Source organism: Lonchura striata, chromosome 10 (genome assembly GCF_046129695.1).
Source record: "Lonchura striata isolate bLonStr1 chromosome 10, bLonStr1.mat, whole genome shotgun sequence".
Classification (NCBI taxonomy): domain Eukaryota; kingdom Metazoa; phylum Chordata; class Aves; order Passeriformes; family Estrildidae; genus Lonchura; species Lonchura striata.
The window spans coordinates 22,732,149-22,759,833 of NC_134612.1; the positions used below are offsets into that span (position 1 = coordinate 22,732,149).

A 27,685-nucleotide genomic window follows, 5' to 3' on the forward strand; every position below is an offset into this window, starting at 1 on the left:
GGCTATGACTTCCAGTTGTTTATTTTAAAATAAGAGCTAAAAGTCATATATGGACACATGGTTCCAAGACCTGCAAAAGTGCTGAATCTTGTGAGAGCTGGGAGAAAAATCAAGCAAGCTGCCTCCACAGAAACACTTCAGACACACCATTTGTAAGACCCACAGTTGCCAAGCAGGCTTGTGTACTCCCCTTTTGTTCATCATAACTTTTGTTTATATCAACTTCTGCAAAGGGAATTTAGCAGAGGATTTACTGGCACAGAATTTTTTTACAATTTTCCCATGTGGCACATCCACACACCCGGGTGTGTTTTAGAAAGTGCCCAGCCTCTTGTGATAATCTGAAGAGACATTTCCCTTCAGTGCCACGTGAGATAACGTCACTTTGACCCCATATGTTTCTTTCTTTCTGACTAAATGGCTGCTGTGCTTAATCTGAACTCAGTATAAAGCTGATGTGCTCGTTATGTTCTCACATTCCTTTATCTACAAAGCCAGGACCTGAAACAAAACCCAGGCAATTCTGTAAGGGCAAACACAACTGTTTTGCATGCCTGGAAGAAATTGTTGTCTTACAGGTTTTTTCATTATTTTAATGGGTAATCCCAGGCCAGCTGCATCTCAGCTCTAATACTAGATCAAGTTAGAGACTGAAAAGTAATGAAAAACCAGGCTGAAAGACAGCCTGCGTGTTTCATGAGCTCAAGTCCTATTTTTCATAAGCAACCTGGGCTTTTAGTAGCCTAACTGCCCTCTACTACCAGCTGGACTAGCTCTTAATGCTCAGTTTTGCAGAGGAAAAGGCTAATTCTCTTTCAGTGAACAGCGTATGTCAGCTACAGCAAATGCAAACCTCAGACTTTGCTGTGCGTGTCCTCTGGTGCTTCTGAGAGCTCACAAAGGGCTAAACCCACCACCTGCCTGTGTGGAGGATGGTGGATTTTCTGTCAGGATATGGCTAACCTGCTTCTTAAGATGTTGTGTAAAGCACTGAAACCTTCTATAACTATTAAATAATTCAGAGAAATTTTGCAGAGAGGTCCTTTGTGGGGTTGTCAGCACCTCCCCTCTGTGCATTTTGGTGAGATGATGTGGTACAGCATGGCTTTATCCCCTCTGTCCAAGCATGTGGTAGAAGGGAACCAACAGGACACAACTCACCACAATCAGCTTTGGTCAAGTAGGACTTGGGAGTGGGCTGGACCACTGACTCATTTTTACATCTCCCTTGGCAAGCACTGGGGAGGACGATTCTTACTGTCAGGACAGGTTGGAGCTCTTCCAGTATCCAAGGGCACAAAAACTCCCCCTGCCTTTGCCACTGTCCCAAGCCTTTCAGCTGACTCCTCGGCAAAGGCTGGGTTAGAAAAGCACCAGTATCAAAGCACCACTAACAGAGCATGTAACAACAATGTGCTTGGTTTTGGGAGATGACTCAGCTTTCCAGAGCCCTGCACTGAACATGGCTGGAACACCACAGTGCCTCGGACAGCAGCAATGGACAAAGAAGTCACTCTTCAGTCGCTGCCATCTGTGGTGTGTCTCTTCCCAGTCATCTCCATGTGCTTTTAGACTCTTGTAACTCTCGGGGGTGGCAAAGGTCTTGGCAACCTCTGTTCAGGCTGCAGTACTGCATGTGCTAGGAGCCACAAACTGAGGAATACAAATTTCTGAGTTAATTAAATATATAATGACATTTTTTTAAGTCTCTCTAATACTGTGGCTGCTTTGAGCCTGTAGGGGACAGAATTTCAAAGGAAATTTTCCAGCTTATCCCTCCCATTCAGAACTGGTGCACAGAGGAACTGGGTCTCAGTCATGTCTTCATCGTTTGGGGTTGATGTAATTTGCTTACCAAGGTTCTCCTGAGTGTCCTGTCTATTCCCAGCTGATGGTTTTCTTGTAGTAACCTACTCATGAGAGCCCAGACTGCAGGCTCAGATGTGGGCAGGGCTTCCCCCTGCTCCGAGGATCAGCCCACTCTTTTCTGCTTTCTTAACTGAAGATGGAGTCACTCCAGTGAACATGCAGAACGCCTTCAATAGATATTTTCAAAACCACACAGTTTCCTGCCTGGTGTTTCGGTAGTTATTCAGAAATCACATGTTAACACTAAAGTCATCAGCTTGTTTAAATGTACCCGTTTTATTTTGATCTATATATCCTCTTGCTGACAGGATATATAGGTCACACAAGTGTGACAGTGCTTTTCCCATCTTGGATGCTCCTTCATTCCCAGGTTCCTACTGACCAGTAGAAGGTCCCCTTGTCCCTTCCTCCTGGGTTTGCCTGCCATGGGTACAGATGTGTCAGTCAGTGTATATGAACTCCACAGGACCCCCTGGCCCAAAGCCAGCCTCCATCCACATCCCTGCGGCAGGAGGCCTTCCATATATAAATCCAGACTCAAGTGCCTCCTCTCTGAGATGGTGAAGTGGTATTTTTGGGTGCTCTGGTAATGATTTTCTCTTTCAGCAAGTCAGAAAAACTTTTTTAAGCTTTTCCTTGTTATGACACGACCTAGAACATCCCCCTCCTTCTTTTTTTTTTTTTTAAACCATTTTCATCTAACTCCAGGAGGAGTGCTTTCATAGACTGCCACATCTCCATGAAGGCATGAGGAAGTAAACACCTCTGAGCAAAGCCTCCCCAGAAAGGCAACAGCAGTTGGCTCAAACTCCGTCTTCCTACTCAAACCTCACACTTTAAGCTCTACTCAGACGATTATTTCAACTTGCTTTAAGTACCTCCAGTTGTTTTCTGACTTGCTTCTGCTTTGAGCCCTGATGATGAGTGGCAAGCATGAAAACACTTGCAAAGTCTATTCTGTAGTTTAACTTTTTACTTTTCTATTTTTTTGTGTGTGTATAAAAGACTTATGCCTTTTGAAGGGGAAAGTGGCAAGTATTCAATGTGCATCCAGCATGGCAGAAGCATCATGTGTTTGTGGCCCTATCTTCTTTGCAGAATAAATCTCACAGCCATTGTGAAGACACTGATAATTAAAAAAAAAAAAAAAAAAAAAAAAAAAAAAAAAAAGGGGAAATCTGGAAAAATATATATGCCCAGGAGGTTCTGGACCTGTATTGCCTCCAGTCTCACAGGTCTCAGAGAGCCCTGTATGCCTGGCTGCCACCAAAGCCCTGTGGGACCTTTGTTGTCAGTACGTTTGCCAACTGCAGCTCCAGTTTCGTAACCCCTTTCCCAAGGAGAGATGTTGAACACTACCCACACCTCAGGATAGATTATAATTTCAAAAAAAAAAAAAAACACCTCACTGATCCTGAAATGTGTCTTAATTAACTCTCAGCAATTTGCATTCGACAAAAGATAGAAGCCAGTTTCTCTTGTTCTGCTGATCTGTGCTTCATGCCAGATGGGGGTGGCTTCGGGTCAGGTGTTTCCCAGACCTGGGGCTGTCTTTGGGATGCAAGGCAACCCAGGAGAGAAAAGGGAAAGAGAAAAAAATAAATACTGGTTTGCTTAGGGTAGCTCAGCTCCAGACTGATCCGCATAAAAAACGTATTGGGATGATAAATAATTTTGATAAAAGGCACTTGACAAATGGAGCAGCTGTTCCACCCCGAGGATGGGGCTGTAAATCCAGTATTTATAGGCAGGGGGCTCCCAAAGGACTTCCCTGCTGTGGCAGGTGGGTTCTGGGGAACATCCCTGTTCTGGCAGCTCATGCATTCTGGATCTTACACATACTAATATCATCCCTGAGATGCAGGGCAAGAAATTAGTATTCCTCAGCAGGACTGTGGGGACGTGGCTTGCTGGGGGCAAGGCCATGTTAGGTTTTCTGCAAGCAGTGCAAAAATGGGGTTTTGATTGGTTTCTAACCAGTCGCAATTGGCACATTTTAAATGACTATAAAAGACCTGACACCCTCCTGAAGAGTAGGGTCGCCCTTTAATGTTTTCTTTTTTCTTTGTAGATGAGGCACAAAGGAAAGAGGTTAATTGACAAAAGGAAGTCCTGCATCAGTAGTGTGAAGTGTTCCCAAATAGCAACCTAAAATCGTATTGCCAAAAGGACATGATAAAGCCCTGATGCTATAGCCAGGCTGAGGAGAGAGACATCAGCTCCTGCTGCATCTGCTGGGGAACCACACACATTTTATTACAAACATCTCTGCTTTAGCTAAAACCTGAAATTTTACATTTAAATTTTAGCATTCTGGTAAATGATACAGAGTGTCTCAAAGGATGTGGGTGCTTGCTACCCTGGAGAAGCCTTCTTCAGCTCAGGCCAGGCACAGAGTGAGTCTGAGCTACATAAACCAGGCACGGGCACAGCAAGCACTCCTGCTGCTTTTGGCAACATACTGGGGGTGGCTTCCAGGCTGGAGTGTCCTTGGTGGCTTTGGTCCACAGTGGCAGTCCTTAAGAGAAGACAAAAGCAATGGCAACAGAAGGGGCATAAAGAAAACCCTGTGCTGGTCCTCAGCATATATTTTGCTCCCTCAAATATTTTGGGGAAGAACCCTGCAGTGCTGTGGGTGAGTTAACCTGGAAGTGAACCATCCCCTGTCTCTTTCCCCGTGGTGTCCCAGGAATTTGCTGTTTGAGTGTACCACTCTGTTTCCTGATAAGAATATGTAGAGGAAGGGTTTTCCAAAGAGCCCTTGTTGATTTTCCATTTACTCCCCAATCACAGAGGTTTGTACTTACACAATGCTTGAGTAAGGGAGTGATGCACTATCTACAGGGGATTTTTCTTTTGTATACAGCTATAGGAAAAATCCTGGCAGCAGGGTTCACTCATGTAGTCCTGCTCTGCTCCAAGGATGCAGTGGAAAAACACTTCTCTCCCTGGAGAGGAACCCTCATCAGCAGGAGGACGAGCAATCAGTAAGTGATAATGAATCAGTTAAAGTGCATTTGAGATCAATAGATGTCGGTTAGGACACATGTAGCCAGTCATTTCTGAGTCTCTTTTATCACAGCTGCATGTTAGCCTAAACCCCAATTATTATGCATTTTATGGAGTATAAATTTTTCAGCATTCTCTGTTTAGTTTGGGCAGAGTCCTTTAAGTACTGTCTTACAAGGGTTAACAGCGGGGCAAACCAGCCTGGACTTAGGACACCAGAAAAACTGGGGCTACATGGTCACAGAATTATTGTGGAATAAATCATATGTTGGTGCCCAAACATGCTTCCCTGTTTGCTTCATTCCTCATCTTGATGATCTTTTGAAGAATGATCCAAAGCCCAAAGCACCTGAAGCTGTTGCTAATTGGGCAAGGGCTTATGTGTCACTTAGATTTATTCATCCTACATACACTCCCTCACAATATAATTAACGGCGATGGCACTGTTAGATAATTAAATTTAGTTTTAGGCAGAGGTCAAATGACCTGGATAGCTTATATGGGGGCTGATGCCCTTCAATGAGTAAATCAAAAATAGTTATTTCAGGGTCCTCCACTGCTGACAGCAGAGCTTTGGGTCATTAAGGTGCTCATTGCTCACCAAGGCCTGTGGGAAATATGGAATTTTCACATGTGCCCACTTTCCAAATGGAAATGAAATCAGAAAAACAATGACCTGTCACAAAATGATCCCAGTATGTGGCAGAAGAAATGGAAATGGAGCTGATAAGGGATGTGGGGACTGAGCTGGGAGGGCTGTGTGCTTCTTCCATGGTTATTGCTTCATGAAGGATGGGGTGTTGTAACTCAGTTCCTTTATTTGGCTTGGTGGTGCCCTGCCCATGCTGCGTCTCACCCACAGCTGTGCCAGCGCTGGCTGGAGCTGGTGTGACACAGCAGGGTCCAGCTGCCATGCCCAGGGGGGACCTGCCAGGTAAAAACTGAATCTTGTGCTGAAATTACTCACGGCAAAATATTTTGAGCCACTTCAGCTGAGTACTTTGTTTTGAGTCACAGTGACTGTAACTGAAAGGTTTCTTTAGACGCTCCTGGCATAAAAAAAACCAACAGTGCACAGAGAGACACAGATAGATTGGTAAATGCATAACTAAAAGAGTAACAAATTGCAAATTTAATTTTTTGATGGAAAAAGCTTCCTGCTCAGTTTAAGCTTTTCCTGCAGCCTGCCTGGGCACCAGTACAGCCCATGTAGCATCCCTGGCATCTCCAGAGGTCACTGGGTGCACATCTCCCCTCCATGGCTCCAATTTTGCCCCAAGCAGCCTGGAAACAGTAGCACTCTCTGGGATTTTCCTGTCACTTCCCTCTATTGCTTTATGCATTTCTTATTTCAGTGATAATAGGAGGGTCCTCTACATTTTTCCCATCTCTATAGGCAGTGGATAGATTGTAATTAAATCACAGCTTAGTTTGGGACTTGGCACTCGTGCTGAGAGATCAGGGCAATCTGTCTATTTGCAGGATTAGACATATCTATCTATATATATGCATATATTAATCCTTATGTTTTTCACAAATAATCCTGTGTGTTCTTGGATGCAAAGCACATTAGAGCAAGCCAGCATCCTCTCTCATCCTGTTTGTTCCTCCCTTCTCTGCCTGAGAACAATGACGGCAGGAGGAAGTCTCGCATTGGTTTGTTACCAGTTTCCAGGCAGTTTTGCTTCCAGCTCCCCAACTACAAGCGCAACATTGCAAATCCTGGGCTGGAACAGACACAGACAACATCTGGTCTAGAAAAACACCACGAAAGATTGGGGAGTTTGTTGAGTTTAGCATTTAGATCAAAATTACCTCTTTATATGTGAGTGAGGGCTATTGACTGTGCACGATATTAAGGAGTGATGATTTGTAGCTTGGGAAAAGGGGTTAAATCCCGGCAGCCTGCCGCCACTGCGGGTGATGTGCAGCCCCGTGCGACTTGGGCAGTTCATCACCAAAAAGAAATCACATTTTGCTGTGCCCTCGCAGCCCGGCAAGCTGAAACGCCGGCGCTGCAATCAGGATTAGTAAGTGATAAGGCAGGGATGCAATCCCCCGGGCAGTGCGGGCTGCCCAGCCAGCCGAGGGCAGCGGCAGCACCAATCCTGATCTTTTCTGCGAGGTTTCAGCAGCTCCTTCTGGCCTTTTTCCCTCCGTGTCCCTCAGTCCTGCCTGGTGAGGCTGCACCTCCCGCACCAGCAGCCTCCCCACAACTGCACGACTCTTTGCAATACCATTTATTATTACTTTTTGGAGCACATCTCCAATCAGAAAGTGTAAGAAAATCCCATCCGCCTGCCAGTTGACTCATGTGTAGGGTTTCCGCTTCCCAGATCTGCATATTGTAAGCTCCTGACACAAGTTGATGTTGTAAGTACAGCTTCCATACGGTTCTCTCAAAGGCAACAGATTTTTTTATACATATATATTTATATACGGCACCTGGTTTGGCAGGAACCACATCCGAAAAGGGGAAATAAGGAAAACTAAAAGCTGACTCTACCTAGCTATTGCTGGCTTGGGAAGCGGTTTGGCCAATTACAAACACAGCATCAATCTCTTATTCCAATTAGGATCAGCCTGGGAGCTGGTAGTGCTGGGATGGCTCTCGAGTGCCGAGGGAACAGCTCGACAACCGGCCAGCAAACCCGGGTGTGACATCCGCATCCATCTGCAAAAGGGCCAGATCCCACTGAGCATCTGAGGAACACCAAGCAGGGGGATGCGTGGCTGCTGCTCTGGCCTCGGCGCTTCCCACCTCCTGCCTGGCAGGATTTGGGCTCAGCACCTGAACCTGGGCAGCTTTTCACCTCCTGCCTGGCAGGATTTGGACTCAGCACCTGAACCTGGGAAGCTTTTCCACCTCCTGCCTGGCAGGATTTGGGCTCAGCACCTGAAACTGGGCAGCTTTTCCATGTTCTGCCTGGCAGGATTTGGGCTCAGCACCTGAACCTGGGCAGCTTTTCACCTCCTGCCTGGCAGGATTTGGGCTCAGCACCTGAACCTGGGCAGCTTTTCCACCTCCTGCCTGGCAGGATTTGGGCTCAGCACCTGAACCTGGGCAGCTTTTCCATGTTCTGCCTGGCAGAATTTGGGCTCAGCACCTGAACCTGGGCAGCTTTTCCACGTCCTGCCTGGCAGGATTTGGGCTCAGCACCTGAACCTGGGCAGGTTGTGGGCAGCTTTTCACCTCCTGCCTGGCAGGATTTGGGCTCAGCACCTGAACCTGGGCAGCTTTTCCACGTCCTGCCTGGCAGGATTTGGGCTCAGCACCTGAACCTGGGCAGCTTTTCCCGGCGCACCTGACAGGCACCGCTGCGGGCTCCTTGTGAGGGGAACCCAGGCGGCCCGGGCGCTGCGCCTGTCAGTGTCGGGGGGGATCTGCGAGCTGCACGAGCCCGTTTGTGCGCCGCTGGGCGCGCACCCCGGAGGGTCCGGACGCCCTGAGGGTCCCTCCGGGTCCCTCCGCGGGTGCCACCACCGCCACCACCCCGGCCGCGTCCCCTCGCCCTCCGCCGCCACCGCCGCGGTCCCGGCGCGGCGCCCGCCCGGCCCTGAGGGGGCTCTGCCCGCCCCCGCGCGGCGCCGCCCCCTGGCGGCGGGTCGGGCGCCGCCCCCGCGGTGACAGACAGGGGCGGCGCGGGGCCGTGCGGGCGCGGTGCGGGGCGGGCGCGGTGCGGGGCGGGCGCGGCGATGCGCCGCCGCCGCCGCCATCCCGGCGCAGCAGCCCGCGGCGAGCCCTGCCTGCCTGGCCGCCGCTAGGCAGCCGCGCTGCGGGCGGAAGGACAGGGGCGGCGGCGGCGGCTTCTCCTTCCCGGCGCCCCGCATGAGGAGAGGCGTTAAATAGCGCCAGCGCCGCGGCGGCCGCCACTGCCCGGTCGGTGGCGGCGGGGCCGCCTGGCCGGCGGCGGAAATATGGCGAGCGACTCTCCGGCGCGGAGCCTGGACGAGATAGACCTCTCGGCGCTGCGGGTGAGGCGCAGGGCCGGGGATCGCGGGGAGGCATGCGGGAGCGGCACCCCTCCCACCCACCCATCCATCTATGCATCCATCCATCCATCCATCCATCCATCCATCCATCCACCCACCCACCCACCTATGCATGCATGCATCCATCCATCCACCTATGCATGCATCCATCCATCCATCCCGCGATGGCGGGGAGATGGGGCTGGGGGTCTGCGGTGCTTGGTGTGTGTGTGTGTGTGTGATGTGCGCCTGCACGTATGTAAATGCGGGTAAGACAACCCGTGTGCGCGTGCATGTGCGTGCCCGCCGCCGCGTGTGCGCGCATCCACACGTGTGTGCATCCGCACATGTGTGCGCGGATCTGCGGGTGTGCGCATCCGCACATGTGTGTGTGTGTGTGTGTGTGTGTGTGTGTGCCCGCCGTGCCCCCGCAGGTGTGTGCGTGTCCGCGGGTCCCACCCGGACACCGCCGCGCTGCGATCCCCCCGTGGGCAGGCGGACACGCGGGGATCGCGGGGCCGGGCTGCGGAGCTGCTCCCCAGAGCCCCGCTTTCCCCGCCCCGGCCCCGCAGCCTCTCTCCATCCCTCTCCCGCGGTGTCCCTGCGCGCTGCCTCCTCCTCACCCCCCTGGAAAATGAAGCCCAGCATGTACCCTTGAAATGTCAGGCTCGTCAGACGTGTCAGCCGCGGCGTGGGCTGTGGCCTGATGTCCCCCCTGGTCCATTTCTCGTGTAACTTTCTTCCTTTTCCCCATCTTCCTGGCCGTAAGAACAGCTCGTTGGGAACGAGCATGGGGAGTCATTGAGAGAAACAGCATTTTTGCGGGAGGCAGCAGCCCGGCTGCTCCTCGTAACCCGCTGCATAGACAAATAAATCAAGCAAAATCCGCTGAAGACTTGAACAAGTGTATTTTTAGCAATGTTATTTGCTTCAGTGCAAGAAAAAAAAAAAAAAGAGAAGTCTATCTTTATTCACTTGCCCTACTTTCTTTCTGGTGAGTTTCTGGTTGATTAATAGTGTAAATGATTGCTCAGCAATACACGGTGTAGATGAGATTGGAATGGGGGAACCATCTGCCTTAAAAACAGACCTGGAGCTGGTTTCCCCTCTTAGGTGGAAGCTGGGAGAGAGGGAGAAAGGTTGCTGAAGCCAGTGGAGTTAATTCAGGAGACCAGTATAATTTAGGGAGCAGAGGGCCCTCTCCTTCTTCCCCACCCTCTGTTTTTTTTTTTTTTTTAATTTTTTTATTTAACATCTGTGCTGGGAATTGTATTTGAACTAGGTTATGATTTCTCTTTAAAGCCGTATCCAGACGTGCTTAAGTTGTTTTGTTTTTTTTTTTTTTGTTTTTTTTTTTTTTTGTTTTTTTTTTTTTTTTGGTTTGTTGTTTTTTTTTTTTTCCCTGTTTGTGGCTTTTTAATAGCAATGTGCACCAGCTACAGTCAGGGTTTTGTTTTCGCTTTAGGAGGAAATGTATATTCCCTTCCTCCCTCCCCCCCGAGACCCAGCGGCAGCTCCTGGTCGGTGAGCAGAGCAGCGCTGGCATTTCAGGGTAACCGGAGACAAGGGGACCCAAAACCCCGACTGACCCCGGGCTGGGACAGCAAACCCTGCTCTCCTGCCCAGCAGTGACTGTTCTGCCAGCACGGGGCTGCTGCCAAATCAGCCCTCTGCCCCCTCCCAGGGGGACAGACCTGCTGTGGCACTTTCCTGTAAATGATGAGAGATGTGGTGGTTTGCAGACGAGACAAGAATAGGAGCTTAATTTGCCAGGGAATAGATCTTCTTCTAAACTAAGCTCCTCCAGCACTTAGAATAATTGTTAAAGGTCGTAAATTCAGCAGATAGGGCACGAAGCGTGAATCATTCCATGGGGTCTGAATCAGAAATCGATAGTAAATTTGCTGCCTGAGCACAAAACATGGCAGGGAGGAGTAATTCCCCAAGCCTTGCAAAATTTTTATGTATCAGAAAAGAAATGTCACTTTGCAGTGGGTTTGTAGATGAGTCTGGGTGTAGGAGATGTTGCTTTTGTGCTGCTTGTGTGTTTAAAGGGGTGAGAGGTGACTCTGTGAAATGCTGGGAGCAGGTAGTGACTCAAAAATCTGGCGATTTGTTCCCAGCAGCAGGGAAAGGAAGCGCTCAGGACACTTATCTCTGAGTTTGAGTCACTGAAATGTTCCAGGAGGCTGAGGCTTACGAGCCACAGGCAAATCTGTGTCAGAAAGGTCAAACTCTGCCTGCCAGTCTGGCCAGTCCTTTGCTTTGGCTTCCCTCCTGCTGTCCCAGGGAAGGGAGGTGTATTTGCAGGATGGCAGCGTGCTGTTGTGAAGGCTGAGCACAAGCAGAACCCTGCACACCATCATTCAGTTCAGTTTGCCACTGCCCAAGGGCTTATGAGGTGGGATTTATAGATCTGGGCTGGAAGGTGACATAGGAGGTGGCAGGAGCTCCCGTTTTTGCCACACTGCAGAGTTTATTTTGGCCACACAGTCGGGCTCCACCGCAGCAGTGCATCTGCTTGATGTGCTGGAGGCTGGGCCAGGAACAAAGCACTGAGTTCTGATTAAAATGCACGGCCTGGTGCATCGAGTAAGTGCACTTGGGGCTGGCTCCTGCCTTCTCTGTGACACGTTTCTATCCATCACTGGGCACCGTGCTCATTGCCGTGGTACCCAGCAGTGCCCCTGTGGGTGCAGAGGACTGAGTGTGCCAGGATAGGAAGGATTCTTAAACCAGAAATTTTCCAGTGGTGGTGCTGGTAATGAGGATCGTTAATGTAGCAGAAAACTGTAATTTAAAACAGTGAGGCCATCGAACAGGTAGCGCTGCATATTATACTGACAAGGGGATAAGATAAATTACATTATAATGTTCTTTTGTGTGGGCAAGGAGATATTTTTGCTAGTCCACTCAGCATGTTTAATAGCCGGATGACCTGGCAGTGCTATTAGCAGAATAATGATGAACATGGGGATTCGCACAGGCTGTTGACAGGCACGTTGGAGAAGCAGATTTTTGCAATAAAATGAGAGAGTGTGAGGAGGGATGCAGTGGGCCATGGTCTGTGGTGGGAAATGCACAGCTGATCCCAATAGGAGAGAGCAGAAAGATGGGGCTGGGTTTGGTGGTTTCTCCCCCCTTTTTTTTTGTCTCAGTGAATGCAAGAGCCTGTCATCTCTTGCTGAAGGCAGTGGCCTTGATCCTTCTCAAATATTCAGGTCAATAGCTTTTCCTCTGCTGCATCCATCTGCAGGGCTGGGCCTCTGGCTGATGTACTCAGCAGTGGCACTGGGCTCTTCTGCAGTAGCTGCCACAGCTGGATTCATCCGAGTTGCTTTGCAAGGTGTGTGGGAGGTTTTAAAAGATCTCAGGGAGGAAAACCTTTCCCAGGGAGCTGATAACCCCTGGGTTGGGTCTGGCTTGGGGCCAGCAATTCCTCTTGCTCACAGCTGCTCCTTGTCTTGCAGGCAGAGGCTCACCTGGGATGTTCAGCTTGGCTGAGGGTTTCCTGCAAGGCAGGGAATTTAGAAAGAGCCTTTTTGAGGATGAAGCAAAGCATCTTCGTGTACCTGGATGTTGCTTTTGTTTTGAACTCATTAACAAACACCAGGCTTTTGTTATTTACTTTGGTGAAGTGCTGACCATGCACTCTCTGGCAACTGTATCCTAAAATCGTTTATTGTTTTGGAAAAGCCTGGCCTTTAATGCTCAGGCTTGGAGAGGAGACAGCACAGAATTTAAGGAGCCAGTGAATATTAGCTGTTGCTGGGAAGAATTGGATGAAACCCAAAAATGTCACTACTCTTCCTTTAGCTTGCTTTGTATAGAAGTGAAGTTTCAGTGGCCCTTTGTTTGCATTAGTTGATCACTGTCAATGAAGATAAAAGCTGACATGTTAAAAACCCACAGAACTCAAACATGCTGGCATTGTCCTGTTTCTAGAACTCTGTCAGTTTATGGCGTATTTCAGCATCATTAAAGATTTAGGAGGAGCTCTATTGTGGGATAAGCGCTGCAAGCCACCACTCAGGAGCATTACTCTGGTAGCATTATTTTAGGTTTCTTCTTCCAGCACCTTTTTAAAAAAATTCTATAGCTCAACAGAATTTGAGCAGCTTTTGTAAAGGTCACCTTCCTAAATAGAAAGAGGAACAAACTTGACTGGAGATTACTTTTAGAGATTAAAAAAAAAAAAAAGATATGAAAAGCTTATTTTGCTGTGTTGTACATGATAATGCTACTTTGCAAAATTTGGGGGAGAGGTTCAACAAATAAATATATACATTCATAGTTCCTGAGGAAAGACACTCTCAAGAGTATTCTATCAAGGACTTAATCTGTCCTCTTCCAGTGTCATTCAGTGCACGTGTAAGATATGGACCATGACAGTATCCATGTGCTTTTTCTATTTTGGAGTCTTTTGAGTTCAAAACCATAAAACTTTGCAGCAGCATACTGGTCTCTGAATCACAGAATCATAGAATAGTTTGGGTTTGAAGGTACCTGAAAGCTTATCTAGTTGCAAAACTCCTGACATGGGCAGTCACACCTTCCTTTAGACCAGGTTGCTCCAAGCACTGTCCAACCTGGCCTTGAACAATTCCAGGGATGAGGCATCCACAGCTTCTCTGGGCTTTATGTTGCAGTACCTTACTACTCTCTGAGAAAATAATTTATTTCTAACATCTAATCTAAATCTTTCCTCTAATTTAAATCATCCCAAAGGGATGGCAATGTCCAACTCCATTCCTTGAGCCATTAGTACAAATGTATCCTTTATGCACCAAATGCATGTTCTTGTGGGTGCTCATGAAAAGTTACAATGGGAAAGGGTCTGTCTTCTGGCAGATCTTTCTCTGGGGTGGATTGTATTCTTTTCTCTGCCTTTTGGAGTTGTGCAGCCCAGCAGTTACTTCAGTTACTCTTCAGCACTGATCTCCCTCACCTTTGCAGTTCTTCCACAACGCAGCAGTGGTGGAAAACACAGTGTATGGTGTTTTTGTAGGCATGGAGAGTTCTCTGTTCCCACTAGTGTTCCTTTGCTGGGCAGCCATAACAATTAATAATTTGGAGTGAATTTATATATATGCTTGAGCAGGCTGAAGTTTGAGCACAAGCACTTTGAAGCAACAAAGAACATTTGATTGGTGTGCATATTTAAAATAAAGGGTCTGTTTTTAATCTATGTGACAAGCAGGAGTTAGAGGAGGTTTTTAACCTTGCTACCTGAAAGTACTTTTTATATGCCAGGCTTGTTGATGTAGTGGTACAGTCTGTATGGAGTGAGGGAGGAAGCAGTTTCCATTTGATCTGAATGTAAATCCCCATGGATGAATCAGCCAGCTGTGGAAGAGATGTCCTTGGAAACCATCATTCATGTGAGGCCAGGTCAGGTGAAAGCTCCTGGGCTCAGGCTCTGAGCTGCTCCCTGCAAACCCTTGCCTGCCTCCTCCTAATGCACCCTTACCCTTTACAAGGGTAATTACAGACACCAGTGGGAGTTCTGTGACTCTGACCTGCAGGCCAAGGACGGGGTATTGATCCCTGTCTCATTTCTTCATGCCTCATCTAAAAAAGGGGTAGAATCCTGCTAGATTTCCCATGCTTCCCCAGGGAAAGCTACCAGCAGGCAGAAGGGTTCATGGTGTGGCAAAACAGCTTTGGCAGAAACTCTTGTGCCGTGGGGTGTGGAGAATGGTGTTGAGGGTTCAGGACCTACCACCTGAAAGCAGCTGCTTGCCCTGGGCTGCCAAGGGAGCACACATGCTGTTTTCCCTTGCTGCCAGCTACAGGAGACCAGGAGCCTCGTGGAGCGAAGGGCAGACTTGCATTTGCTCTCTCAGGACTTTGGCTGCTGGTGGCCTTCTTGGCCCTGACTGCTCTGCAGGTGCAGAACCTCCATCACGTGAGGTTTCTGTTTGCTGATGCTCAGGTGCCTTCTTTGTTACCTTTCACACAGCCATTAAAGCAGGGTGCAGATTGAAACCCACAAGCCTAAGTCATTGGTAGCTCCATTGGGCGAGAGGTTGTGTTTCCCACTTAGAAAGCCAGTAGCTTTAATTTCCTTCTCCCCAGCCTCCTTCCCCCGTCCTGTTTTGTCACTTTGAACTGTGGCTGCACATTGAAAGTGATGGTCACTCTGTTCTGGGCTCAGGAAGACAAGTTATGTAAGTGAGATTTGATGTTTTCCATGTAAATTGTTTATGATTTCTAAAGGAGTGCTGGCCAAGGAACATGGTCCTTGGAAAACGGATACTCCCCCTCTCCCTGTGTTCCTCCTCTGTGGCTGCTTCTAGATGAGCCCTGCAAAGGGTTGAGCATCCCCTTCCTGCTGTGGGATGAGGATGCCCAGCACGTAGGCCCCCAGCCCTGGGGAGCTCCTGCAATGGCTCATGAGTGAAAGGAGAGGAAAAGCCACCAAGGTTGGAAAACACTGATAAGAAGTTTAGTTGGCACTCAGTTCTATCTCTCTGCACACTTGATTTTTATTTTGCAATGGCCAATCAGGAAACCTTTCCCGTTGATCCAGAATGTCACTTTTCTGTGTTAGTTTGCTGCAGTGCTTGCCAAAAGTTCAAGGTTGCGTGTTGGTAATAAATGATGGTGATCAGGAGGGCGGCACTGGAATGGCCAGGTTGGATACATCTCCTGCTTCCCTCCGAGGGGAGCCAGCAGCCTGTCCTGCCCCCACACTCGGAAGCTGAGTTACCCTGGCCAGCAAAGGTGTTCCCTTTGCTCTGCTGTGGGTAACCAGCTCTGCTCTGCCACAGCAGCCCTGTCAGATACTCTTGGCTTTGTGCAAACACCCCCCACTGCCAGTCAGTGAGGTGTCACCTGGGCAGGTGACACGGTCCCATCCTTTCTAGGGATGCACTCAGATGAAAACAGCCCTGCCCTGTGCAGGCACGGTCCCTGCCTGGTTTGTGCTGCTGTGGGCAGTGAGCTGCTCCTCTGAGCAAAGCCTGAGCAGTGCAAGCCCAACATCCTCTTGGTTCTGAGTGCTCCTGCTGCAGCGAGGGTGGGTGTTTCTGCTTGTGTGAGTGCACCTGTGGTTTTCAGCTTCAGAGTGCACAAAACCTTTTGTTACAGTTTTTGCTTGTTCCCTCCAGCAGTGGCATTTCAGGGTGCAGAAAGTGTTTTTTTTTTTTTTTTCAGAACAGCAAATTGTTCTAAAAGCAACGCTCTTTAAAAGCCAGGGATATTGTCTCACATGCATATTCCTTTATAACCTAACAAGAAAAGTAAAAAATTTATGTGGCTGACAGTTTCCCCTCCCTTTCCTTTTAAAAATTCCCTTTTCTCCTAATTTTGAAACTCAGCAGGAAAAAGCCTACTGCCAGCTGAGTCATGTGTTTAGTGCATGACAGAAGTGACTGTTTGGGATCATGCCCTTAATCTGCTGGATGGTGACTTTAGGATACATTGGAGGTGGTAGAGCCTTTGCTGAGGAAAAGATCGCACAGCTTGAGCCTAATAAAATGTGTCTAATAACTGCTGTAGCATGCTATAGAAATACAAGAGATCAAAGCTTCAGAGGCATTTATTTTCATAATTTGTGGGTCAGATCCTTGCAGGACTAATTGGGTGCTGTTTGATGTCCAGGCAACAATAGAAAGCTCCCTGTACATCAGAATATATTTGTCTCTTCCTCTTTCTTTCATACAAAAGCAAAAAAGCTTACTGTAATTTTGAGATAAAGTGGCAAAAGTTAAAGTGCAGGTCTCCTCCCTGCCTCACTGCAGTCTTTCTTAGCAGCATTAAGAGGGTAGTGAGGCACTGGGACAAGTGCCCAGAGAAATGGCAGATGATCCATGCGTGGAAGTGTTCAAGGCCAGGTTGGATGGGGCTTGGAGCAGCCTGGTCTAGTGGGTGGCATCTCTGCCCATGGTGGAGGATGAGCTTAAAGGTCCCTTCCAACCCAAACCATTGTATAGTTCTATTACAATGGGGTCATATAGCTGATATAGTGGCCAAAACAAATGTATCTGCTTGCCAGATGTTGATTGTTTTAATTAACATCAGTGCTTCAGGAGCACTAAGCCTCATGGCTGTTGCCTACCAGGCTACTGTTCCCCAAAACATGAGCCAAGATGAAACCAGAGAATGAGCTTTGATGGTGCAGCTCAGTGCACCGCCCCAGCTGTGGCTCACTAGTTGTGAATCTCTGGTGGTATCTCAGCACTGTGGTTGGTCACCCCCAAAACACAGCTTTGGGCTTTGCAGGGCACTTACAAAGGTCTTTTATTTATATGTATTAAAATAAAGGATACAAATATAAATGAAAATAAGCCTGGCTCTAACTGTTCCCTCTTGAGTGGAACAGGACAGCAGAGTGTGGCTATGAGTGGCACAGCTTGTGTCCCTGTACCTGGCAAGTAGACCTTCTTTAAAACAGGCCAAAATTTTCCAGGCTATTCACCCAGATGAGAGATGCTAAAACAGCCATGAGACGTGGCTGGAAAGGAAGGTGCAGTGCCCTTAAACTTGTGGGGTTTGTGTTTTATGTTCCCACTGAATATTCTTGCTGGGTGTTTGGGGAAGGGGCTTCTCTCAGCTGTCTGCAGGTGCCACCACTTAGGGAGGAAAGAAACATGGGTGTGCAAGGCAAATATTTCTGGAGAAGAACCAGAGGCCAAAGCAACAAAATGAAAAGGACTTTAAATGCATTTTCTGGCCATGCAGACAGGCTGTCTTCAGTGCAATAAATCTTCAGCCTTTATGTATTGATTAGCTTCAGTAAATAGTGTGATGACTCTGCTCTTCCCATTGCTATTCTGTGGGGATCTGTGTGTTAGTATGGCTGAAGAGGCTATAATAGCTAAATGGGATTCCAGTAGTGAGAGCAGTTTACAGATGCTCTCCAAAGTGATCCTCGCAGCCAGTGTGACTGTGTTTGACTGCTGTAAATGTAAACAGAATGCTCCACTGGTGACCAGGCTCATAATGGCCATGTTTTCTAATGGACAAAACTGTTCTCTGAGCCAAATGTTCTTCAGTGACTGTGCCCTGCCCTGGCAGGGATGCTGTCTGCACCCGGTCCCCTGGCTGGGGACCTGTGATGGACATATTCTGAAGAGGAGAGGCTGAAATACGGGGCTGCCTGGCTAGAAAATGGAAAATGGCCAAAAATGCTCCTTTTTACACCAGCCATGTAATAATTTCTTCAATATTCGTATGATGCTGGGCATAATCTGAAGTGATTTTGCTTGTTGAGCTTTGTCCCTGCTCCTGCAGCCAGGTATGTGATATGGCAGCCTGAAGGTGGCTGTTTTTGAGCTCTGGGCAAACCCCAGGGCCCTGGGCATTTGCTACAATAAAGCATGAACACAGCAGGAAGATGGCAGGGGCAGCAGCTCATTGTCCTTGTGGAGCAGGGATGGATGGAGAGCTGCTTTACCTATTAGTTGCCATAGCTGGAAGCCCATCCAGAAGCCTTTCCATTGGCATCTCTCTGTTTTGTGACTACCTGTAACAACATCTTGGTGAAAGAGCTCTTCCAGAAGTAGTTTGGACCACGAGCTGAAATCCCAGGTTGCTCTGGAGACAGTTGAAGGAAAGATAAGATGGAGCAGATGCAAAATTAGCATAACAATACACCTTTAATTCAACTTGAAGGAAATAATTGAAGACTAGTTGTCACTTACATTTGTGACCTCTGCCAAGATGACTCACACTGCAATATAATATGAGTCACTTGTTAATGATGGCCTGTTAAGGAGAAAGTGCCAAATCCTTGTAACTTCTTCACTGTGCTCTGTAAAAGCCAGGATGGGTGTTCAGGATATTATTGCCTAGAAGTAACTGATACTGAAGAGCACTGAAGCATCTTTACTTGCCTCTGGGTGACTCTGGCATGAAAAGGCAAAGGTTCTGAGCAGAAATGCTGCTGCTTCTTTGGCCTTTGTTTAAAAGAGCCACAAAACACCGTGTACCTTTCCTCCCCAGTGCTGCCTTGACATGCTGTTGCCCAAGGGTGGGGACCCTGATAATTTTCCTTCCTGCCAGATGGCTCAGCTGGCTGGCCAGAAGGCAAGTGCCTGCTGGTGGGACAGAGGGTGGGAAGGAGGGAGGTGGGTTAATGGGTGCTCAGCTGTGCATGGAGCATGAAACCTCTTACAGAGCATGGGGAGGGAGGTCTTGGAGGCATCCTGGCTGATGGGAGAATGTGAAGGTAGGAATAAAAGACTCTGTGGGAAGGTCCCTGAGGTACCACTGATGCGGAGCCCTGGGCTGGAGACCTGCAGTCAGGAGCCTGGGGGAGAAGGGTGAAGAGCCTGTGGTCCCTTGCAGGAGGGCTTGGCCAGGCACAGCTTCCCCGTGAACTCCTCGCCTCTGACGTGTGAGAAGTTTTTTATGGCCGTAGGAACTTGTGGTGCTCCTGCAGCAATTGACTTGAGCACTCACTTGTTAATCATCTACTGGCTGTATTAAATGCTTCCTCTTACTGAACTAGTGTTTTTCCTTAATAAATGAGATTTCACAATCCACCAAAGTGAGAGGCTGATGTGGAGGTGCTTGTGACCAGGGGCAGGAGCTCACCAAGAAGTGACCAGCTCCTGTGCTTGGGAAAGGGTTTCTCAATTGACAGAAGCCTCATGATTTTGTCTGCAGTCATGAAATTCTGTGAAGTGCTGACACCAGAAGTTAACTTGAAAGGGGAGTATTTTTCCCTAGATCTCATAATTGTAGAGAAGCATGGAAAAAGGTCTTCCTGAAAGATCATAATCCAAAGGGCAAATAGAAGACTTCAAGTAGTTTATTGAAAATTCAGAAGAAAAAATGGATATAAATGTGTGAGGCTTTGCCTGCCGTCTTCCCCAAGTGATAAAACAGAGATCCCTGAGCTGCTGGTGCCATGTTTTCATTTTGCAGGTGAGAAGCTGCCTTTCCTCTACCATCCCTCTCTTCTGCCACCTGTTCCAATGTACATCTTGCCCTCTGGACTTTGCCTGTTGGCAGTCCAGACAGGACTGGTGTCCATACAGGATCTTGCTGCCTTAGGCAGCACCAGTGTGGGCACAAGGAGGCAGGAGGGTGGTGGTGAAGGGCTGTGGAGGAATGGACCTGAAGCAAGAGAACTTCACAATTGGATGTTCCCGTCAAGGTAGTCTAAGTCAACCAAAGAATGTTGAATGTACGAGTTAGTTGCATGGCAGAAAATTGTGTGTAGTACCTTAGGAGTAGCTCTCTCTGAGGGGTGGAGGAATGTAACTTCCTGAGGAGAAGCTGCCAGCACAGTGGAGCCCAGATCTTGAGCACATCTGTGTTTTGTCTTGCTCATTTGATTATGATCACCCGATTCTTTATCAAGTTCCCACTTTAGCATAGCGCTCCTGCCACTGTGGGAGCTCTCAGGAGCTCTCATCATGCCTCTTGAATAGGCAGAATTTATCATGTGGTTGGACTGGAGGCACACCTTGCAGGTGGGCAGGCCTTACCTCCCCAGAAATGGAGCAATGTGGTTGACCAGTGAGAAAGGGCAGAAGTTCAAAGCTGAGGATGGTTTCTCAAGGCCCTTTCACCATAAATCGTGGACTTGTTTTCGCCTGTTGATGTGACCTCTTCCGTGCTGCTGGGGTAAAGCAAAGTGCCTGCACAGATGAAATGTCCTCGAGAGAAGATGCAAAAGCTCTGCTCATTATCAGAAACGAGTAAAACTGCTCCAAGCTAATATGGCTGCCTAAAAATAGAAGCGGTGTTAGGGGGAGGGGCTGTCTTCTGTGTTCATTTGCCTTTGATTTTCATGACATTTTGCTGCTCTATATTGTGTGTCTTGTTCAGGAGACTGTGTGTCCTGGACACACTGGAGTAATTCACCAGAATGTGTGTTTGTGTCAAAAATCATCATGAGGAGACTGAAGAGCTTGTTGGGGGTTTAGCAGTTAACTGGCAGAATGCAGTTATTCAGGTTTGCTCCCTCTCCTCCTGCCCCTCACGGGTTCACAGTGTGTCCCTTGCTGTGATCTTGAAGCCTCTCCTGAAGGAGTGGGAGGCCTGAAGAAGGGGATGTGACTGGCAGTGAGGCTCTGGGATGGGGTGGATCCCTGGTGCTGTGAGGTGGTGGGAGCAGAGGACATCCATCGTGTGTAAATCTTGCCAGAGAGGACAGTCCTACCTCAGTTGAAGGTTGCAGCATCTTCTTTGCAGCTAAGGAAAAAAAAAAAAAAAAAAAAAAAAAAAAAAAAAAAAAAAAGAAGAAAAAAATTACTTATGAGACTTAATTACTGCATTATTGTTATTCAGTATTTAAAGCCCAAGTTTCATAACTGCCTTGTGATATCAGCATTCATGTTCTTTGTCAGTATTATGCAAGTAGCTCACCTTGTGATCATGAAATACTGAAAAGTGCTTTCTAATGCTCACCCTCGTTTCTCAACGAGTTCATAAAACCTCTTCTGCTTTCCATTAATTATGGAACAATGGGACATTTTCCTCTTAAAAACAGCTGAGCCTTTTTTGTTTTTTCTTCAAGTTCTTAAGCCAGCAGCTCCTCTGAGACCTTTCTGTTCTACATGGCTAGACCAGAGTGGACATACCTTCTGTCCTTCACTGCATTGTCTTTTGCCACTTGGGAGAAAGCAGGAGGTTTGTGGACCAATCTTAGGGGCAGAGGTCTTGCTCTACTGAAGCAGTTCCCGCTGGTGCTTGGCTGTTTCTGGCACTGGTGTGGTTACTGTGATCTGTCTTTAAGGTTAACTGAGGCAGCTGGGAAAGATGGGAGCAAGTCCAGTGGGGATAACTCTATTTCCTTCCCAAAAGAACTGAAATACTAGCTTGCTTGTTGATATTCATTTGTTTTCCAAGTGGGAGTTTGTTTAACACCACAAGAAGCCCTTTCTGTCCTCCAGCAGGAGCTGTGCAGTGAGACCCTGGCAGTGCAGCTCTGTTTTCACCTGTGCCAGGTCTGGATTTTCCCCACCTTCCCAGATTTTGCAGAACACTGAGAGTAGACCTCTAGTTTTCCTCAGTCCAGTTCTGCCACTCAGTGGCATCCAGAGAAAGGCTGGGATGGGGAGGATTGTCCTGGTCTGTGGAGATTACTTGTGAGGTGGTTCTGCAGGTGACTCTCCAGAGGTGGTGGGGTCTCTTGATATTGTTGGGAGAATCTTCAATGATTTCCTTGACTTAAGAGATGCAAAATTTAATCTTTCCTCTGAGCTTTCTCAAGAAAAAGGAAATTATTGTTTTTTCTCTTCCCTGTAGGGGGAAAGGGTTCAGATGTTTCTCTGAGCACAGATGTGGAGTGTGCTGAGCACACTGCAGAGGATGAGTCTCCAGGCTCCCTGGCCAGTGCTGTTTCTCCCCTCCTTCAGACTTTTCCTTATGTACACATCTGGAGATCCATAACTCTTTTCACATGCTAATACGGTCTTTATAGATAAGATCCCCTGTGAGGAAAGGAATGCTAGGACAGTCTCATAGCAGGGGAAATCAAGGTGAGGAGTGGTCAAACATCTTCCTTAGATTCACTTTTGAGCCATGCAGCCCCAGCAGAGCTCAGAGTAGAAGTCAGACCTTTTGGCCTCTCATCTGTGTTGCAGCCATTGAACTATGCTCTCCTAAGATTAGATAGCCTGTGGTTTTAGTGTCTGCAAGTCTAGATGAGCAAATTCCTCTGGATAAATGCTTTTCTTGTATGCTTGCCAACACAGAGTGATGTTTGGGACATGAGGGAAGGGAAATAACTTGCAGGCGTCAATTTTCAGGAGATGAATCAGATGAAGAGATAATACCCAACAGGTTAGAGCTGTTGGAGTGACTCAGTGGTGAGGATCACATTCTGTGTCTCTGGTTTAGACTAAGTGATGTGGGGAACCCAGGGTGCAGCTCTACTGCCAGCAGCCTACCATGAGTTTGGATATTATTGAACAGTCTGGATCTCTGGCAGTGATGAGATATGGCACTGGAGTTTGAGCCTTGGGATGGATGCTGAAGGGATTGGAGTTGCATAAGTACTTGGTGTTACCTGAACAAAAAGTCCATCCTGGCTTTGCATTCCTTGCAGTCTGGGAAAGCTGAGAGTTGAGTTGGTTTCCCTGCATAATGAACACTCCTTTTCAACACAGATCTTCAGAGAAGGAAATTATGGCAAAAGCTTCTTGGTGTTGTAGTAGTTTGTCTTTCTTGCTGTAGCCTGAGGCTGTAAGGTGGACCAGAGCTCAGCTGAGCACATGCTGCTTTTGGCTTACAGTGAGAGTGCAGCTCTCCCCTCCCTTCTGACCAGGAGAGATGGTGATGGGCCAGCTGGGTCTGCAAGGAGGGATGAAGTGATGCTTTCTGAGGATTTAGGGTGGCCTGGCAGAGTTTGTTATACTGTTTATTTTGCTTTCTGTGGTGGTGTGTGTGGATTTGATTTCTGGTTATGAGCATCCTTATCTGCTTCTGTAGCCATTAGCTCTCTGTCTTGCCCATGTGGGAAGCTGTAAGCTACTTCATCCGATAAGGCTTTTCTTATCTGTTCTGCTGTTTATTGTGTAGAATTGAAATTACTCTAGGAACTATAAAAAAGAGGATGGAGCCTGGGAATTGCAGCTGAGGAGTTGTGCTTCTCTTCCATGCACAGACTAACAAGATGTCAATAGAAAGTATGAATGTCTCCATGCATCAGCCAAAGCTCAGTTCTTGGTCACGTATTATTTTAACAACAAAACATATATCCAGAGATTTCCTTTCCTTACTTTGTGCAGCATCCTCACCCTGTTTGGCCTTGTAAACTCATCAGCCTGCTTGTGAAATACTCAGTAAAGTTTAGGCTGAGTTTGCATCACTGTCAGTGGGTTGCATCTTTTTGGAGTGACTTTGATCTTGCTTACTCTGTGCTGAGTAATTTATGGTCCTCTCCCTCTGAGAGTCTGGCCCTTGCAGGCTCTCTTGTGTCTCCTAATCGTCAGCATTTAAATTGTATTAAAGCTGCTTATCCCAGTCTTGTGCTTTCTTAGAGTCATTAACACCTCTGCAAAGAAAGTGTAAAACTCTAGTAAAGTCAGCTGGTAGCCCTTTGCAGTGGTTTGAATGGTTCTAGAGGGAGCAGAGGGCTGGATTTCCTGTACTGAGGAGGGTGTTCGGGAGGGGTGCTGGTGGTGGTGGGGAGCACCCAGGCATGGTGGGTTCACCCTTGGGAGGCGGTGGTCCCCTTCAGCCTGGGGTCAGGGCTCCTTTCTGCGTGTGAGAACCTCACACCCACCTCAGGGTTTTGTTGAGTTGTTGAATTCTTCTCCCACCATAACTCCCTAGAGGCCAGAAGCATCCATCTCTCCGTGTTTGCTGTGCCTCATTCAAGGGCATGTCTCAAATGGGTCAGCAATTTTCTTGTCTATTCTGTTACCTCTACAAAGAGATGTTCAAGGGTGATCCTGCCAGGAAGTCATCCAAGAAAACCCAAAGCTGGCTTTGTTCTTCTCCTTATATATGTTCCTGTGCAGCAGCTGTGCCACAGTGATCTGATCTGCCTGGTGGCCATGGAGAAGTCTCACTCTTTCTCTCATTGCTTGGTCTGTCAAGCCAGTGGAGCTCTGCACTAATTAATGGGAAATTGTCATGACTTAAGTTAGTCTGGTAGGAAAAACTAATAGGGGTGAATAATAGCACAAGCTACATGGGAATCAACGTTTTTCTCCTTGGAGGCTGTAGATGTAATCCACTTAATATTCTGTGGAACACAAGATTAATATTCTTCAGCATAATATATTTGAGGGCTTTTCTTTTTAGTTTGCTGGCAGAGAGGCATTGCTAAAGCTGAGGGCAGGGGATTAGGAGAGGGAGAAGGATGCTGACCCAACTTCCAGAGGATTCAGAAACAGCAAAATCTGGCTAGAGGAGATTAAACTTCTTCCTTGCTAGAAGGACTTATGCAAGAAGTGTGCCTCACACTGGGACAGCCCCTGTTGAAACCTGGTAGGGTGTCTTTCAGCTCTAAATTATTGGGGAATAGATCTGATTTGCTTGGACTGTGTGGTGTGACTCTGCTGGTGGGCTCCCAGTGCAAAGCTGGTGCCTACAGAGTGTGGAAACCAGCTCCAGCCTTGCACTTGTCCTCCTTCACAACATAGTTTTGCCATGATTTTCACTCACAGAACTGCTAAGCTTCATAGAGGTTCCTTTAAAATAATAATAAAGCGAAGCCCCTGTTCTTTTTCTTTCACAGGATGGAAAGAATGCAGTGAGTTGCCAAGCTTAAAGAGGAGTAGATACAGCAGAAATAAATAAATCAAGACCATTTATTTTAAGTTGATTAATCTGATATGTTCATAGTTTTCTAAAATAAAATCTAGCCCCAGAGAGTTTAGCAAATCAAATAACAACAACGGCAATTAATTTAGAAGCAGTTACTAATGTTTCTCATCCTCTTTTCAGATCTTAAACACTCATGATTAATCTCACATCTTATGACTGTGGGCCAAATCCTCGTGGGGATGTGCAGTGTCTCTCTTGGGCTGAAGGAGGTGGTCCTGAAGGGCTGACCCCATTCTTGAGTATGGGGAAGGACTGTGGGCAGGGCTGAGAGGAGTGGCTGGAGGTTGCTGGCACCTTGTGCCTCTAGGAGGAATAGGTCTGACTTGTCAGTTGAAATTCCAATTATTATGGGCTTCCCTGCCTGCTTTGTTTTCCTGTCTTGTACTGGTCTTCAGCAGGCTGCTCCATGTGCTCTTACAGGGCTTGCTGAGCTGCTGTGTGTGTGTTTATATTAATGTTTCCAGCCTGCTTGTGTGAATTAATAAAAATGTGTGGAACTCTGCAAAAAGCCAGGTAATGTCACAGCTGGAACCAAAGCTAGCAGAGAGCTTCCAAGACACAGAGGTGTCACAGGGCTCCAGTTTGACAGGGAGCACAATGGGTCCCATAAAGCAAAATGTGGTGGTTGGATTTATGGCACATCAAGGTGACTTGCAAAGCAAAACCTGCACATCTTCCTGGGACATCTGGGAGAAAGGTCCCTTGCCTTGTTCTCATCCAAAGTTCTGTTGTAATGCAGATATCAAATGAACTAAAGTAAATAATCTGTATGCCCCTGTCAAGTTTAGCGTTTCAGAGCATTGGGGTTTGAAATAAAAAGCATTTCCCTCAATTTCTGAGAACATTTCGCAATATGGGATCCACCAAGAAATACAGAAGACTTGCTATGGGAAATATTTCACACTGGAAAAAAATTCTTGCAAATCACTTCAGCAACTGTGGACCAACCCTGATTTTAGGCTGTTTGTTTGACATGGATCAGGCAGGAGCTTACTTTTTACTGTGGGACCTTGATTTCCACCCAGTTTGAGTGTCTGTCATAACCAACCTTTTGGACTTCTTGCTGGATCTGGCATTACTGGAGACAGCCTGTGAAATGTAGGAGAAAAGGTGAGAAGCTTTCCTTTCCCCTTCCCCACAACTTAACTCTTGGGTAAAACATATATTTCTAAATTAAAACATGCAAATTAGTATATATCTGATAGTATTTTAAATAATTCTGCTGATTTGTCAGGACAATTCAATGTAAAAGTGAGTTTATAATCCAAGATTTTGGCACCTTGTTGGTATAGTTGTGGAGTTTTGGATTTTTCTACAGTCTATCCTGCAGAGTTCTGCTCAATAATTTAAAGTTATTTGTTCCCCCTATTGTCCTTTCTAGAAACTGCTGCCACTGGAGAGTTATCTGCCTTTCTTGCTAGCCAGCCCTTGTAGAGGCACATGTGAGGAGCTGATGACAAGTGACAAGCTGTGGGTAAACTCTTTGAAAAGCACAAAACCAGCAGATAACTCCATCTCCAGATGATTTGTGAAAACTGGGCTGATGTGAGAAGCTCTCAGCTGAATCCAGCAGGGAGGTGGTGTTCTCCAGGCGTGTGTATAGGGACAAGAAAATATGGAAAAGTAATGGCAGCTGCTTTAATCTGGGATTCAGGGATTTCTGGAATGCATGCCTACATGCCTGGCTGTGTGTTGGTTGTTGCACAGATCTCTGCTGTTGAAGGCTGTAGTCCACGGGTTGTTGATGCTACAATCCTTTCATCCCTGACAAGTTTTCTGGTCAGCTCAGCCCACAACCATAACTGAAAAATAGACATAAGAGATGCAAAACCACCTAGTTTAAAAAAGCAAAATGTTTTAAGATTGCTTTTCTGTTCTTGCTCCAAAATGCACCTGAGAGCGAGATATTCTGTTTTAAGCCATCCCTCTGGTCATAACTGACCGCAGGGAGGGAGCGAGGCTGTCATTTCTTGGCAAAGGTGGTCCCAGATGGTGACCCCAGCAGCCTCCTGTGAGGCAGCAGTGCCTCAGGAAGGTGCAGGCTGGCTTCTGTCACCCCTGCAGCCACAATCAGACGAAGCCACAAGCGTGACCTGCTGTTGGAGACTGGATGCTTGCCTGCGTGTCAGGGGGTGCTCCCTTCTCTTGGCACGAGCTTGGCAGCAGCCGTGCTTTGCACAGTGCATCTCCAGGAGTGGGATGTTCAGAGGCTGTAGTTCCCAAAACAGCTGCCTTGGTAAGCAATTAAACCAGCTCCTCCGAGAGCCCATAAACCTTTGACAGCCTTTAGTGGTAGGTAACAATTTCAGCTTGATGCAAACATTTGCTGGCCAAGGTTGAAACTCTCTTTATCAGAGGGGTGAGAGCTAAACATTTAGGAATAATATCTTATTAGTCTGAAACTACATGAATGACTTCCAGTGAGGAGAGTGTCCAGCTGCTGTACTCTAATTGATGTCTGCATCTGAAGGAGTGTGGTACAATGCTGGTAGTGACTTTAGATCTTCTGGGGGCTATAGATGTGATTTATAATTGGCACTGCAGCTTTTTAGAGACACTGAGCTCAGCCAAGCCTTTTATATATTGCCTTGTTGAAGTT

The 27,685-nt window shown here is 47.4% G+C and overlaps 1 protein-coding gene across 2 annotated transcripts in view; it reads left to right on the forward strand.

Annotated features, from left to right (window-relative positions):
• The first annotated feature begins 8,591 nt into the window (after nucleotides 1-8,591).
• TNIK (TRAF2 and NCK interacting kinase) overlaps nucleotides 8,592-27,685 on the forward strand; it is a 154,266-nt gene continuing 135,172 nt past the window's right edge. For both annotated transcript variants that reach the window (XM_021548188.3, XM_077785736.1), the window contains exon 1: nucleotides 8,592-8,853. In XM_021548188.3, the coding sequence (XP_021403863.2) occupies nucleotides 8,797-8,853 (57 nt within the window). In that variant the 5' untranslated portion in view covers nucleotides 8,592-8,796. The remainder of the gene's footprint in view (nucleotides 8,854-27,685) is intronic.